Raw genomic sequence first — 13,348 nt, forward strand, 5'->3', positions numbered from 1 at the left:
GGATTAATATTGATATGTATCAATAAATAAAGTTTCTGCTGTATTACTGTGTTGCAAACTGGCATTTAATTAATCACAAAATGATGCATTTTGGTATAAAAAGCAGTGTTACCATTATTTTTTCTGTGACATTGTATGATTTACAATTACTCTCTAACGTAGCATCTGAGTGCCGTGTTTTGACGGAAGTTACGAGTAACTAGAGGGTGAAAGGTTATAATGACGCCACTGACGGGCGACTAAATGAAACGTGACGTGTCTGAAAATAAAATAACAGATTTCTCTGCGTTTGCCATTTGGTGGAAACATGTGGGATAGTGTAACTACACAACTCAAAAAATATATAACATAGGTATGGTCGTTTTTAGACATTTTATAGCAGAAAAGTTACATATTGTACCTTTAAAGTAGGCTACACACATTCCGCATTCTGACACCGCCTCTGCATGGGTTGTACCATGTGAGGGAGTTCTGTGGAATTGTGTGGCATGCCTCAATATTGTGTCTGTTTATGGATATGTTTTTGTCATGAAGGAAGGCTGTTACCTGAGCCTCAGTTGAATCATCATGGTCTGCGCTCTCGACTCACACATCCCCCTTCAGAGCATGAGCGTAAGACCGAGGCTTAATCTTCAATCCAGTTATCAAGACATCATTCATTCGAGTGTACTGCTCCAAGTCTGATACACGAGCCCAAGGAGTTAACCTTGAGCTGCTGTTCCTCATTCAACTTCTTAAGTTCAGAGATTTCATTCGTACGATTTATTATAGTACGCTGTTGTTTGGCTATGGTCGCCAATTCCTCACCCATCATGTCCATGGTTACTTTTAGCTCCTTTATGTCTTTTCAAATTTCTTTTGTGGCCATCTTGATACCTTAATACCAGTTGGAACAGTGAGCTGCCTAGGCCTGATGTTAGCTGGCTGCTCCTGAATCCCCGGCCTGGTGTCTGCTGGCTGCCCATGGATCCTGGGCCTGGTGGTAACCTGCCGCTCACGGTGGTAGTTAGCCTGCCGCTCCCAGATCCCGGGCCCGGTGTTAGGGATGGGCGACATGGCCTGAATCCCGGTCTGAATGTCCAGAGCCTTCAATTCGCCGCTGGACGACAACAGCTCGGCTATAGAACAGCCAGCTAGCCAGCCAGCCTCTAACGCCGCAGCCAACCGCAAGCTTCGTGGATAACTGCTCTGTGTACCCGAAGCTGAGGGTTGAAAACAGCGTCCGGTGGTTCCCGTTGTTGCTCGTTCTCCTCTTTTGAATGACAAAGTTTCACCTCGTACTTTGCTGATGTCCCGAGCCTTCAATCGGCCGCTGACGACCACAGCTCGGTTATCGGAGAGCTCCGTGATGGACAATAAAATATATTATTTTCTAACTTGCCTCCCTCCCTTTTGACAAACTTTGCACCCTGATTTTGGAAATGTAATGTTCCTTGGCTTTGAGAAGAACAGCTCTAATGCCCTCTAGTCTCAGCCCCCCCTACCCCCTCAAATATTTTTCTCATCAGTTTCTTCTCTCGGTCAATTTGAAATCTTCCATTACAGAGGTTGCATGCATGCCTGCCCACCAACGTTAGCGGTCCGCTGACAAACTGCCGCTGGGTCTAACGTTAGCGGTCCGCTGACCCACCACTGCTGGTTCTAACTGTTCCTCCTCATTCCCTCCGACGTCACCCGAGCTGCATCAGGAGGCTCTCCTCCCAGCGAGCTCCAACACAGCTCACGGCTCCACTGACGTATATTGTCACTGGACAACGAACAACAATCGCCATGTTGTTGTGTACCCATCAAATGACCAATGGCCCGTTCTATCCATTTTATTTCCATGCGAGGACACCATGAAGACTCCAGAGACTGTTGATATTCACTCAATGCAGATTTATTTGTTATATTTTAACAAAAAAAACGAGCTGCGTCGGACACATCAACTGACCACCGGTGATAGTCAGTCAAATAGACAACTGAATCTAAGTTTCATATGACTCTCTTCTTATACAGCGTTGTGGTCGGTGTCAGTTGGACACATTCACGCCCACAGTTACCTCATGTTCGTTACATCTTTAGATGGACCTGAACTGGTGATATTTTTACTTCTAACAGTCCTCTCATCTTCCTTTTCTTAAGTACACCTAGGTCGTTGTGACCCAGACAATAACTACTAACGTACATGCTAGTCAACAGATGGTTTACTTCAAATGATTTCACTTTATTTCATCCTGGAGGGTACTCAGCATGTCCTGGTGTACCACACCGGTCATATCAAATGATTATATTTCTTTACTTTATTAGCTTTACCATGGCCTAATTAGTGGCATAGGAGACACTATACATGTCAAAAGACCTTAATCATGTTGGTGTCACTGATCATATTACCTTGGAACATAGCAATGCACAAGTGAGTTTTTATAGTTTTATACAGATAATATGTCCATCTCAGCTTTGATTCAAAGATAAAACTCCTCCTCTCCCTGACAGGAAACACCATGCTAGGCTAACTTCCCTATGCTACCTCCATCACATCTCTCTTGTTTAAACTAAAGATAGCTTTCAACCTGCACTTCCTGTCTCCCTGACACAGAGAGAAAAGTCTCCTCTCAGAGACTGCTGGGCCTAAATTGTGCTCAAACATTATACACAAAATTAAAACATGAACCCAATGTGTATTGAATAAACTCCCATATTGATACATGATTAATAGTGAATCTTGCTAAACATACGTTACTTAGAAAGAAGTGAATATATGTGTGGGCCCTATAAAATATCAGGTGGTTACATTTGTCTGATTTCTTGATTATATGACAGACATAACAAGACAAAACAATATCTAATAAAATATTTAAAGTAAGAGTGTAGTTTTTCCTACCACACAATATAATGTCTTCTATCTAGATGTTGATACATAAAGATTTTTGTTTGATACCTGAGAAGTTTTGCTTGGACTTAAAGGCACAAACATTATTCCATGTCACCAGTCTCAGGTTCAGAAGAGTCTCCAGTCTGGTCTTCAGTCTCTGGTTGTAAAAGTGGATGTGAGTTCCTGGCTGGTTCTGGTCCTCCACAGTCCTCTCCATCAGCTTCTGTCTTCATCGGACCAACACATTTATGTTTTTTGACATCAGGACGCCACACAAATCTTTTGTTACAAACACTGCAGCTGAATCTTTTCTCTCCTGTGTGAGAAGTTATGTGCGACCGTAAATGTTCACTCTGTGTAAAGGATTTCTTACAAACTGAGCAGCTGAAAGGTTTTTCTCCTGTGTGGATTCTCATGTGTAACTGTAAATTTCCTCTCTGTGTAAAAGATTTCTTACAAACTGAGCAGCTAAAAGGCTTTTCACCTGTGTGAGTTATCATGTGTCTCTTCAGGGTTCCAAGTTCAGTGAAAGCTCTACCACACTCAGAGCAGCTGAAAGGTTTTTCTCCTCTGTGGATTCTCATGTGTCGTCGTAAATCTCCACTCTGTGTAAATGATTTCTTACAAACTGAGCAGCTGAAAGGTTTTTCTCCTGTGTGAGTTCTCATGTGTGACTGTAAATTTCCACTCTGTGTAAAAGATTTATTACAAACTGAGCAGCTAAAAGGTTTTCCTCCTGTGTGAGTTCTCATGTGTTGCTTCAGTTTTCCACTATCAGTGAAAACATTACCACACTCAGAGCAGCTAAACACATTTTTCTCCTGTGTGAGTTCTGCATGTGTTTCTTCAGTTTTCCACTATCAGTGAAAGCTCTACCACACTCAGAGCAGCTAACAGGTTTTTCTCCTGTGTGGAGTTCTCATGTGTTTTTTTAAAGTTCCACTCTGTGTAAACGATTTCTTACAGACTGAGCAGCTGAAAAGTTTCTCTCCTGTGTGAGTTATCATGTGTCTCTTCAGATCTGCCCTTTGGCCAAATCTTCTCCCACACTCAGAGCAGCTAAAAGGTTTTTCTCCTGTATGAGTCATCATGTGTCTCTTCAGATGTCCCCTTTCGTCAAATCTTCTCCCACACTCAGAGCAGCTGAATGTTTTCTTACATCTTGAATCATGTTTCAGAGAGTTTAAAGCTGACTGAGGTTCTCTGGTCTCCTTCCAATCAGCACTGTCATCAGTCTCAGGTTCAGAAAAGTCTCCAGTCTGGTCTTCAGTCTCTGGTTGTAAATGTGGATGAGAGTTCCTGGGTGGTTCTGGTCCTCCACAGTCCTCTCCATCAGCTTCTGTTTTCATCGGACCAACACATTTATGTGTTTTGACATGAGAATGCCAGGCAAATCTTTTGTTGCAAACTGAGCAGCTGAAAGGTTTTTCTCTTGTGTGGATTCTCATGTGTTTATTCAGGTGTCCACGTTCAGTGAAAGCTCTACCACACTCAGAGCAGCTAAAAGGTTTTTCTCCTGTGTGGATTCTCATGTGTTTTTGTACATCTCCATTCTCTGTAAAAGATTTCTTACATACTGAGCAGCTGAAAGGTTTTTCTCCTGTGTGAGTTCTCATGTGTCGCTTCAGGTGTCCCCCTTCATTAAAAGCTTTACCACACTCAGAGCAGCTAAAAGGTTTTTCTCCTGTGTGAATCATCATGTGTGTCTTCAGATGTGTCCTGCGGCCAAATCTTTTCCCACACTCAGAGCAGCTGAATGTTTTCTTACATCTTGAATCATGTTTCAGAGAGTTCAAAGCTGACTGAGGTTCTCTGGTCTCCTTCCAATCAGCACTGTCATCAGTCTTAGGTTCAGAAGAGTCTCCAGTCTGGTCTTCAGTCTCTGGTTGTAAAAGTGGATGTGAGTTCCTGGCTGGTTCTGGTCCTCCACAGTCCTCTCCATCAGCTTCGGTCTTCATCGGACCAACACATTTATGTGTTTTGAGATTAGACCGCTGGGCAAATCTTTTTTTACAAACACTGCAGCTGAAAGGTTTTTCTCCTGTGTGGATTCGAATGTGTTTCTGTAAATCTCCATTCTCTGTAAAAGATTTCTTACAAACTGAGCAGCTGAAAGGTTTTTCTCCTGTGTGAGTTCTCATGTGTCTCTTCAGGTGTCCCCCTACAGTAAAAGCTTTACCACACTCAGAGCAGCTGAAAGGTTTTTCTCCTGTGTGAATCATCATATGCGTCTTCAGACGTGTCCTGCGGCCAAATATTTTCCCACACTCCGAGCAGCTGAATGTTTTCTTACATCTTGAATCATGTTTCAGAGAGTTTAGAGTTGACTGAGGTTCTCTGGTCTCCTTCCAATCAGCACTGTCATCAGTCTCAGGTTCAGAAGAGTCTCCAGTCTGGTCTTTAGTCTTTACTTGTAAAGGTGGATTTGAGTTCCTGGCTGGTTCTGGTCCTCCACAGTCCTCTCCATCAGCTTCTGTTTCCATGTGTTGAGTTTGTCTTTGATGAAGCTGTGAGGACTGAGCTTTCTCTTCATCATCTTCACTCTTCACAGGGACAGGAGAGAATGGGAACTTGGTGATAGCAGCCTTCTCCAGCTCTTGAAGCTGCTCTCCCTCCTGACTGCTCCACAGTTCCTCCTGTTCCTCTTTAATGTGTGGGGGGGGCTCTGGCTCCTCCTGGTCCACACTGGAGCTACACTCCTGCTGCTCAGGGGGAACCTCTTCTTTAACCACCAACAGCTGCTGCACATCTGTAGAAAACAGGAAACACAGAGAGAAGCGTTAACACAGACAGAGGGACAGCATCAACACTACAATTTTCAGCCCGAGTGCTGTAAAGACTGACAATTATACCAGAGGCTTATCTTATTCTTATTTAATGTTCTGTTCTGGTTTGAATCCTACTTAAAGATCAAGGACTACTTTGTGTCTATAGATAAACATCTGAGCGGAGAAATATGAAATGCGAAGTTCCACAAGGCTCCATTCTGGGGCCTCTTCTGTTTAATCTACATGTTTCCACTGGCTCAGATAGAAGACAGTTGCACATTTGTCTATAAGCATTAAAGGCATACAATGAAACTTTTCCAGCTTTGATCCCCCTACAGGTTGACCGAAGCTGGAAAAGTTGCATAGTATGCCTTTAACGTTTTCTGTGTGATCACATCAACACACAGTCAAATTACTTCTCAAAACTGTCGGAGGTTCTGCGCTCTCCTTCAAAACGTCACAATTACCTTCTGTTTCCATGTGTTGAGTTTGTCTTTGATGAAGCTGTGAGGACTGAGCTTCCTCTTCATCATCTTCACTCTTCAAAGGGACAGGAGTGAATGAGAACTTGGTGATATCAGCCTCCTCCAGCCCTTGAAGCTGCTCTCCCTCCTGACTGCTCCACAGTTCCTCTTTAATGTGTGGGGGGAGCTCTGGCTCCTGCTGGTTCACACTGGAGCAACACTCCTGCTGCTCAGGGGGAACCTCTTCTTTAACCACCAACAGCTGCCAATCACCAATCACTTCCAGAACATCTGGAGGTAAATCTGAAACACAGACAGACATTTATTAATATAAACCTCATGCCTCCACTCTCCTCTGGCTGTAAAAGCTGTGCCGGTGTGGCAGAACATTTCTGAGCTGGAAGGTAAGATAACTTGCTGCACCATTTAGAATGGATGAGGCTCTGCTCAGTTTCATGCTAGGTTTGGGCAGGTGTAAAAATGTTCTTACCAGTTTGATATCAAACGGATATGATACTGTTTGATATAAAACAGTATTGTGACTAAACGTTGACATAAACCAGTCTGTGAGTGACTCAACCATTAGTCAAAATAATTCATAATTTCTGCCTATTTAACTCAGAAAATAGGTAAAATGTCATTTAAATTAGGTTTATTGACCATGAAATTTAAAACAAAACATTGAAAAAGTGACAAAACGTTTTAAAAAGTGTCAAAAGTATAAAAAAAGAACCAAAAAAGCACAAAAAATTCAATTTCACTTTTGACCTGGATGGACAACAAGTTCATGGTGGAAGGGAAGACAACACGAGGGTTAAGATGTGTGTGATACGTCGGTAATATTCAGGATTTAGAAGCATTCTTTGGAGATGTATACAGCACATTCAGAACACGCGTGTCCATCAGGGTTTTTAACTGCAGAATGAAAGAAGGATGCTATGTGCCGCTCAGTGTTTCCGCTAGAATTTTTTTCAGCGGTTGCGGGGGGGTGTTGGACGTGATGGGCTTATCTGCTAATGTTAGCTACCAACTGTTACCTTCAAACCATCCAGAAAATAGACGGTACCGTAGGGTGATTTAACGTCACCGCTCATTTTACACACAGTTTAACAACAAAACAAAACGCTGAGTGAACATTATTAGCTACATTTTTCATGTTGATTTTGAGCGGTATGCACCCCGACTAACCTGGAAAACGGTTTTAAATCAGTCACGTTACTACCGCGTGTCGGAGGAATACACACAGACTCCTGCAGCGCTGAGTCAGAGGCAGAGCGGCCGTCACAGCAGCCTGGCTAACGTTAGCTTCTTGTCTCATCTGGGGTCACACACACTGCCGTTTTTGTCTCTTTTTCAACATTTGTTGTCGTTTTCAACTTTTGTCACTTTTTTTGGCAGTTCTTTTGAAGTTTTTTGACACATTGTTTTTTAAATCTTGTTATCCTTCTGTTCAGTTTTGTTGCAAAAGACATACATTGGCTGTGTCTCATTCGGCATACTTCCGTCAGTACACTGCTAATGTGCACTGACCACTTACTGCCATAGTGCCCACTTTCGATGGTTAGTATAGACAGTCCCTCCAGAAAAACGCAATTATGCGATCGCATAATTCAATGCATAATCAGCCAAAGTCCGCATATTTATGCGGGGACCGCAATTTTTCAAATAAGTCGCACTTTCGCCGCATAAATTGCCGATTTCTGCGCAAAATATGCGGGGCTTGCATGATTTCATAATCCCCGCATTTTCGTTGCAAAAAAGTCACATATATCTTAGCAGAAAGTTGAAAAATGTTGCCTTTACTTCACACAAGAGCAGCCATTTCCCCTGTTGCCATGGGAACGTTATGAAGTGACGTTATGAAGTGACGTGAACATCATCGAAAAGCTGCAAACCCCGCGATGAAGCCACGATGAAACCGCAGTTTTTGCAAGTTCCTGCAATTTCATCGCATCCAATTGCATAAATATCCCACATATTCCATCGCATTTTTTAAGAAAACGTGCAGCATAATCAAAGATTTTTGCCCACAACAATCACAAAAAAACCTGATTTTTTTTTCCCTGGAAGGACTGTATAGAGCAGTGGTTCCCAACCTGGGGTCCGCACACCCCTCAGGGGGGCGCCAAAGAGCATAGGGGGTTCGCAAGTCTTTATCTGGTTTGAGGTTGAGGTTAAAAAAAAAATTTGTACGTTAAAAAATTATGATAATACACCAGAATAGATAATGTATACAAAAGTCTGTATAAAAACTATATTTTTTGTTCTTGCTTAAAATTGTAGGCAGGCTACTTAGTAGGCCCTCTTAACCTGGGACCCCTGCTGTCATCAGGTCAGCTGCTAGCTGCTATCATCCTCGTTTTTCCTGCCGCCACAGCATCACCATTTTATGAATGAAACATGTCGGAGAAACGTAAAAGTGCTGATGACTCCTCTGTATCAAAAAATAAAGTAAGACTATATCTTGAGAGTTACCTCAACTTCGGTTTTATTGAAGGACAGGACAAGTGTCTGCGTCAAAGAAATATTTCCAGGAGAACGGATACAAAAAGTTTTGGATTGTCAAAGGACACGCTGTTGCACCAAGACTGGCCAAACGCGCAATTACAAGGATTATTCTCCCATTCAGCACCACGTGTCTGTCTGAGACGGCCTTCAGCGCCCTTGTAACAATAAAAACAAAGGCCCGTAAACAGGCTCGATGTACACCAGGACTTTAGGCTGGCTGTCACTAACCTCACACTGGACATTACATCCCTAGTCAGAGGTATGCAAGCCCAAGGTGGCCATTAGTTCATGAACAGGATGACACAGTAAAACATGTTCATAAGAGTTTAATAAGTTATTGATTATTAGCGTTGCATTAGAGCCAAATTAACACATATTGTGCTTTAGCTGTGTTAAAACAGGTTTATCATGATGTACATTTTCATAAAAACATAAGAAAGACTGATTGTTATTGTTACTGAGCCAAATTCATTCTTAATAGCTTTGTCAAAACCACATGAAGTGCATGTGCATTTCGAAACTGTCTCTTTCAGTTATATGTTCTGAGGGAGATCTTGGACAGATGTGCTGATTAATCACTTAGCCACTATTCTGATAATGACTTATTATTTTGGTAAGGATGTGTGTGGAAAGGCATCCTGTGTTGAGTTGTTAAAAGATAGAAATTAAAAAGGAGACATTTACCAAAGGTTAAGGGCCTAAGAATGGAAACAATCATTGTTTTTTTGTTTTTATTAAACAAAGTTGACTTGGAAGTAATTACTTAATTTGTTTGTGTGCGTGTGTGTGTTCCGGCAATTGGGGGGGGGGGGCTCAGCTTTTCTTAGACATAAGTAGGGGGGGGGCACAAAGGAAAAGAGGTTGGGAACCTTGATGAGAGGTAAAAGTCAACAGCCATAACAATATCTTGTCCTGTTGTTGTTGTTGTGGTTAGATTGGTAGACATAAGAATGTCTTGTTTCAAGTCCTCACCGTGAATATATTGACACAAACGATGAGCACGGACTCGTCTGACACGGTTGTCGTTTCATCCAACTGAATGGCAAAGGGAACATTTCTAAGTGTCTTGTGCAGCTGGTTTTGACAATCTCCAGCCATTTTATCAATTCTGTCTTTGACAGTGTTGTCAGAGAGTGAGACGGTTTTCACTTTATCCACCACCTGTGGGCCACACAGTCTCTCTACAATTTTCAGGCAGGCGAGTTTGATTAGCTGCTCTCCAATAGTGTGTGGCTTTTTAGCCTTGGCAATTAATAGCGAACACTCAAATGACGCCTCTGTGGAAATCACTGCCTGTGAAATAGCCCTAGAATGAAACGAGAGGTTTTCTCCCTTATATGGTATGCTCATGAATATTTAGATGAGCTGCGCGCTGATTGGTTGGTTTACAACGAGCGAAAGCTGTGGAGCAAAGACGCAACATGACCAACAGCAGTCACTGAACCTCCAAGGTTGAGATACCATGGAGACATTAGGTGTTGAACCGTATATGTTTGAGCCTGAATCAGAGGAAGAATCTGATGTAGAGGAGCAACCAGTCGCCCACCTCACAAATGTGTTCAGTAACTGTCTTTATAATGTATTTAACAATATATTAATAAAAGGTCACATTACCTTTTGCTACATGCCATACGTCGTAGTAGTGGGTGATTTTACGTTCTCTCAGGAACTTTTGGATCCGAGGTTGACGATCGGTGACAATACAGTCCAACTTCACACCACGTCCATGTAGGAGGTCCAAGGTTCTTATAAGACCCTCCTTCTCCATGTATGGGCTTCCCCCCACCTCACTGCTCTGTGTAGAAAGAGAGACACGCATACAATAGGTATCCATTAACCTTTTTCCATTCTGTATCAAAACTGGGGATTATGTACACACATTTTTCTGACCATTTTGACCACATATGTATAACATTGATAAGACAGATAAGGCTCATAAGGGTTTCTAATGACACTGTTGTCAGTACTACTGCATATGCATGTGATCTACTGCGTTAGTCCTAATGATTTCAAATACCTGCACCAGCTGTAAGTCTGCGATTTCGTTGGTCTGTACATCCATCTTTGTGTTGCTCCCATACTTTGCAGATTGTCCTAGAATGCAACAGTTTTTATATTTTTAGTCAATAAACATGAGAGTGGAATTATTCACTCTAAAGTAACACCTCACCTGAAATTGTTGGTATAATGCATGCACATTCAAACAGAAAGAAAAACAGTGTACCTGGTGAGTCTGCTCGCATATCACCCCCGAGAATGACACTGTTCGCCCCACTGAACATTTTATGCTTTTGTGTTTGCCATTCAGTCCAGCTGTGGATTATAGACGGTTCCAGGTATGTCCTGGCATGTCTTCTGAAGGCAGCATAAGTATGTGTTATCAGCTGCATTGCCTCAAACAGCTAGACAAGAATTAAAAGTCAATTAGTTGTGAAGTGAAGGTCAGACAAACACATTCTGCAGGGGACAATGATCACAGTACCTTTTTCAGCTTCGAAAATGAAGCTCCACAAAAGTAAATGGCAGCAGACCGATGAAGGTTGCCCACAGGGGTGCTCCCAATAACTGGCTGACTCTTCCACTGTCTGAAGAACTGGCAGTGAGGGCACAGTTGGTCAATAGCTAGGAAGGACCCTCTTCTGCGTGGCAGGACATTACAGGCCCTTGTGCACACAGGGCAGGTCTCGAACAGGCTGAGGAGGCATTGCTCAAAAACGATGTATTTTGCATCACCATACGATGACACTGGTGATGTACTGCAAGAGATAATAAAGAAAAAACAACATTGTCCATCTCAGTCAAAAATCAACTGCACAATCTGACAACAGTCACAATGTATGTAAATAACACTGCTGCATAACTTTACTTACAAAAGCTGAGATGATTCTGTCTCCGTTGTAACTGACTGAGGATCAGTGCCTGCATAGGAAACATCCTCCAGCTCCTCCTCCTCAAATCCAAGGCGAGGTCTCTTTGCTGGCCTCAGACCCTTCAAAGGAGTTGAAGACAATGGCCCAGAGACTGACGGAGCCGTTGTGCCTACTGCCACACTCTGGCATAGCACTGTTGCCTGTATGCCTTCAAAGGGGGAGGGGGAGACTATTTTAGTGGGGTGTCTTGTGGATTGCTTAGTGCCTAAGGACAATGTACTGCTGTGAGACAATGGCACAAGTAAATGAAAAGGCATCATCAACACACAATTTACTATTCAGTCATATCTTTTGTATATAAACCCATTCATACCTACTGACCAAATCATTTTCACCAGCCTCCCCCACAAAAGGTAATGCAATTGATTGAGATTAGAGTAGTTCAGTGATTCATACTATGAAGAGTTTGTTAATTTGTTGTGAATGGCTCATATAAGTAATAAAAGTACCCAGTCGTCATGGTAAACATACTTGGATAACACTGCTCTGCTAAATGCTACCCAGTCATAATGCTACACACGTTTGGAACACACAAACACCAAAAGACGTCTGGTTTTGGAAGAATAATTAGAACGGTTACCTTTGCTTCGTAGGTGAGGTCTCAATGTCGTATAAGACAGTTGTGTCCCTCGAGATGCCACACCTGGAGCATCTGTTTGGCATGCTGCGTCTTTCGTGTGTTGTCCTTCTTGTGATGTACTCTGACATTTAAAAAAAACGTGCAAATAAATCGATTGTATCCACACAACACTGTTTTCAACAGACTGACTAGTTATCATTTGAAATGATAACGTTGTTAGTTGTTTCCACTCCTGTTGTCGAAGCAAACGGGATCTTAGGTGGGTAACGTTACAGCTTAGCAACCAAACTACCGTGATTCTACTCAAAATAACCTGACAAAGACCTGGACTAACATGCATCGTGAAATGTAGATGTACATGACAACACAGGTTACTTATTCAAATGAAACACAGTCAGGAAAATGAAATAACGTTAGCCCCATTATCACTGAAGTCAATCATCACACATTCTACCTATGCTACATACAGCTAGGAAACGTTAGCATTGCTAATAGCTGCTAGCGACAGAATCCTACTTACAGCTGGCGGTTGTGACGACCACACGGTCGGAACAGTCCCTTTTTTCAGCAACAGCAGCTTAGCATATCCTGCTTTAAACTGTCCAAGGTTTTCAAAGCTGTCTTTGGTGAAATGGTTCGAGCAAATGAATAACTGGGTGTCGACCTTCACAGGGATCTTCTTATAGAGAAACATCAGCCATGCCCGTCGACTGTCTGGTTCCTTGGGAAGACTATGAGAAGTGTCACCATTCCCTGTACAGCCTGGAACACTGCATTTACGACCGTGGCTCATTTCAAAGTTCCTCGCGGCTCTGCTCCTCTTCTCCCCGACCTGTTTCAGGAAATACAACAAGACGTTAGCAGGAGCTAGCTGCTAGCGGCTAACCTTAGCTTTAGCACCGACTCCCTGCGACATTAAAAGAGAAAACAAACCTGCTCTGTGTAGCTTTGTTCCAGCTTTTAAAACCACATCCAGCAGTTTGGGACCTTTCTTTCTTCTTAAGAAACTAAACACTGGCGCCTTTTACTCCGCCGTCCTCACCACGATGTGACACACAAACAGTTAACGTTAGTTCCGGGGACGGACGGTATTACGGGTCGTACCAACAACTTCCGGGCAGATGTTTGTTTACTAATGTAACCGAGGGTTTCTTCTGTTGCCTAGACTCAGGTTTGACTATAAAATAAAGAAACACGCTGTCAGTACTCGATGTGTACCGCCTGTCAAATCCGTTCTGCGCAAG

At 42.7% G+C, this 13,348-nt stretch overlaps 3 protein-coding genes across 4 annotated transcripts in view; all 3 read right to left on the reverse strand.

The window, feature by feature from the left end:
* LOC144528557 (uncharacterized) overlaps window positions 1-13,348 on the reverse strand; it is a 55,361-nt gene that overhangs the window by 30,539 nt on the left and 11,474 nt on the right. The window contains exon 1 of one of the 2 annotated variants that reach the window (XM_078267223.1): window positions 547-2,684. The exons of the other annotated variant lie outside the window; for it this stretch is intronic. The gene's annotated coding sequence lies outside the window, so the exon portion shown is untranslated. Of the gene's footprint in view, window positions 1-546; window positions 2,685-13,348 lie in introns of those variants that run through there. 2 annotated transcript variants of the gene reach the window in all.
* On the reverse strand, window positions 2,788-3,611 carry LOC144528586 (uncharacterized). The gene has a single exon (XM_078267262.1). The coding sequence runs from the start codon at window positions 3,604-3,606 to the stop codon at window positions 2,956-2,958; it is 651 nt and encodes a 216-aa protein (XP_078123388.1). The 5' UTR covers window positions 3,607-3,611; the 3' UTR covers window positions 2,788-2,955.
* Window positions 3,735-13,180, reverse strand: LOC144528549 (uncharacterized). The gene is made up of 10 exons (XM_078267202.1): window positions 13,038-13,180; window positions 12,625-12,936; window positions 12,105-12,225; window positions 11,465-11,672; window positions 11,077-11,350; window positions 10,819-10,996; window positions 10,612-10,688; window positions 10,209-10,389; window positions 6,090-6,389; window positions 3,735-5,603 (listed from the first exon to the last, which is right to left on the reverse strand). Exons 2-10 carry the CDS (start codon window positions 12,895-12,897, stop codon window positions 3,745-3,747), a joined length of 3,471 nt encoding a protein of 1,156 aa, XP_078123328.1. The 5' UTR covers window positions 12,898-12,936; window positions 13,038-13,180; the 3' UTR covers window positions 3,735-3,744.

The sequence above is a fragment of the Sander vitreus genome, chromosome 14, assembly GCF_031162955.1.
Source record: "Sander vitreus isolate 19-12246 chromosome 14, sanVit1, whole genome shotgun sequence".
NCBI lineage: Eukaryota > Metazoa > Chordata > Actinopteri > Perciformes > Percidae > Sander > Sander vitreus.

What these genes read in the sequence shown, in the direction of transcription:
- LOC144528586 (XM_078267262.1), bottom strand. Translation starts at nt 3,606, where the DNA reads ATGAGAACTCACACAGGAGGAAAACCTTTTAGCTGCTCAGTTTGTAAT.
- LOC144528549 (XM_078267202.1), bottom strand. Translation starts at nt 12,897, where the DNA reads ATGAGCCACGGTCGTAAATGCAGTGTTCCAGGCTGTACAGGGAATGGT. An exon ending in CATTTTCGAAGCTGAAAAAG is followed by an intron (nt 10,997 to 11,076) that starts GTACTGTGATCA and finishes ATTCTTGTCTAG; the next exon opens with CTGTTTGAGGCAATGCAGCT. An exon ending in TATGCGAGCAGACTCACCAG is followed by an intron (nt 10,689 to 10,818) that starts GTACACTGTTTT and finishes GTTGCATTCTAG; the next exon opens with GACAATCTGCAAAGTATGGG.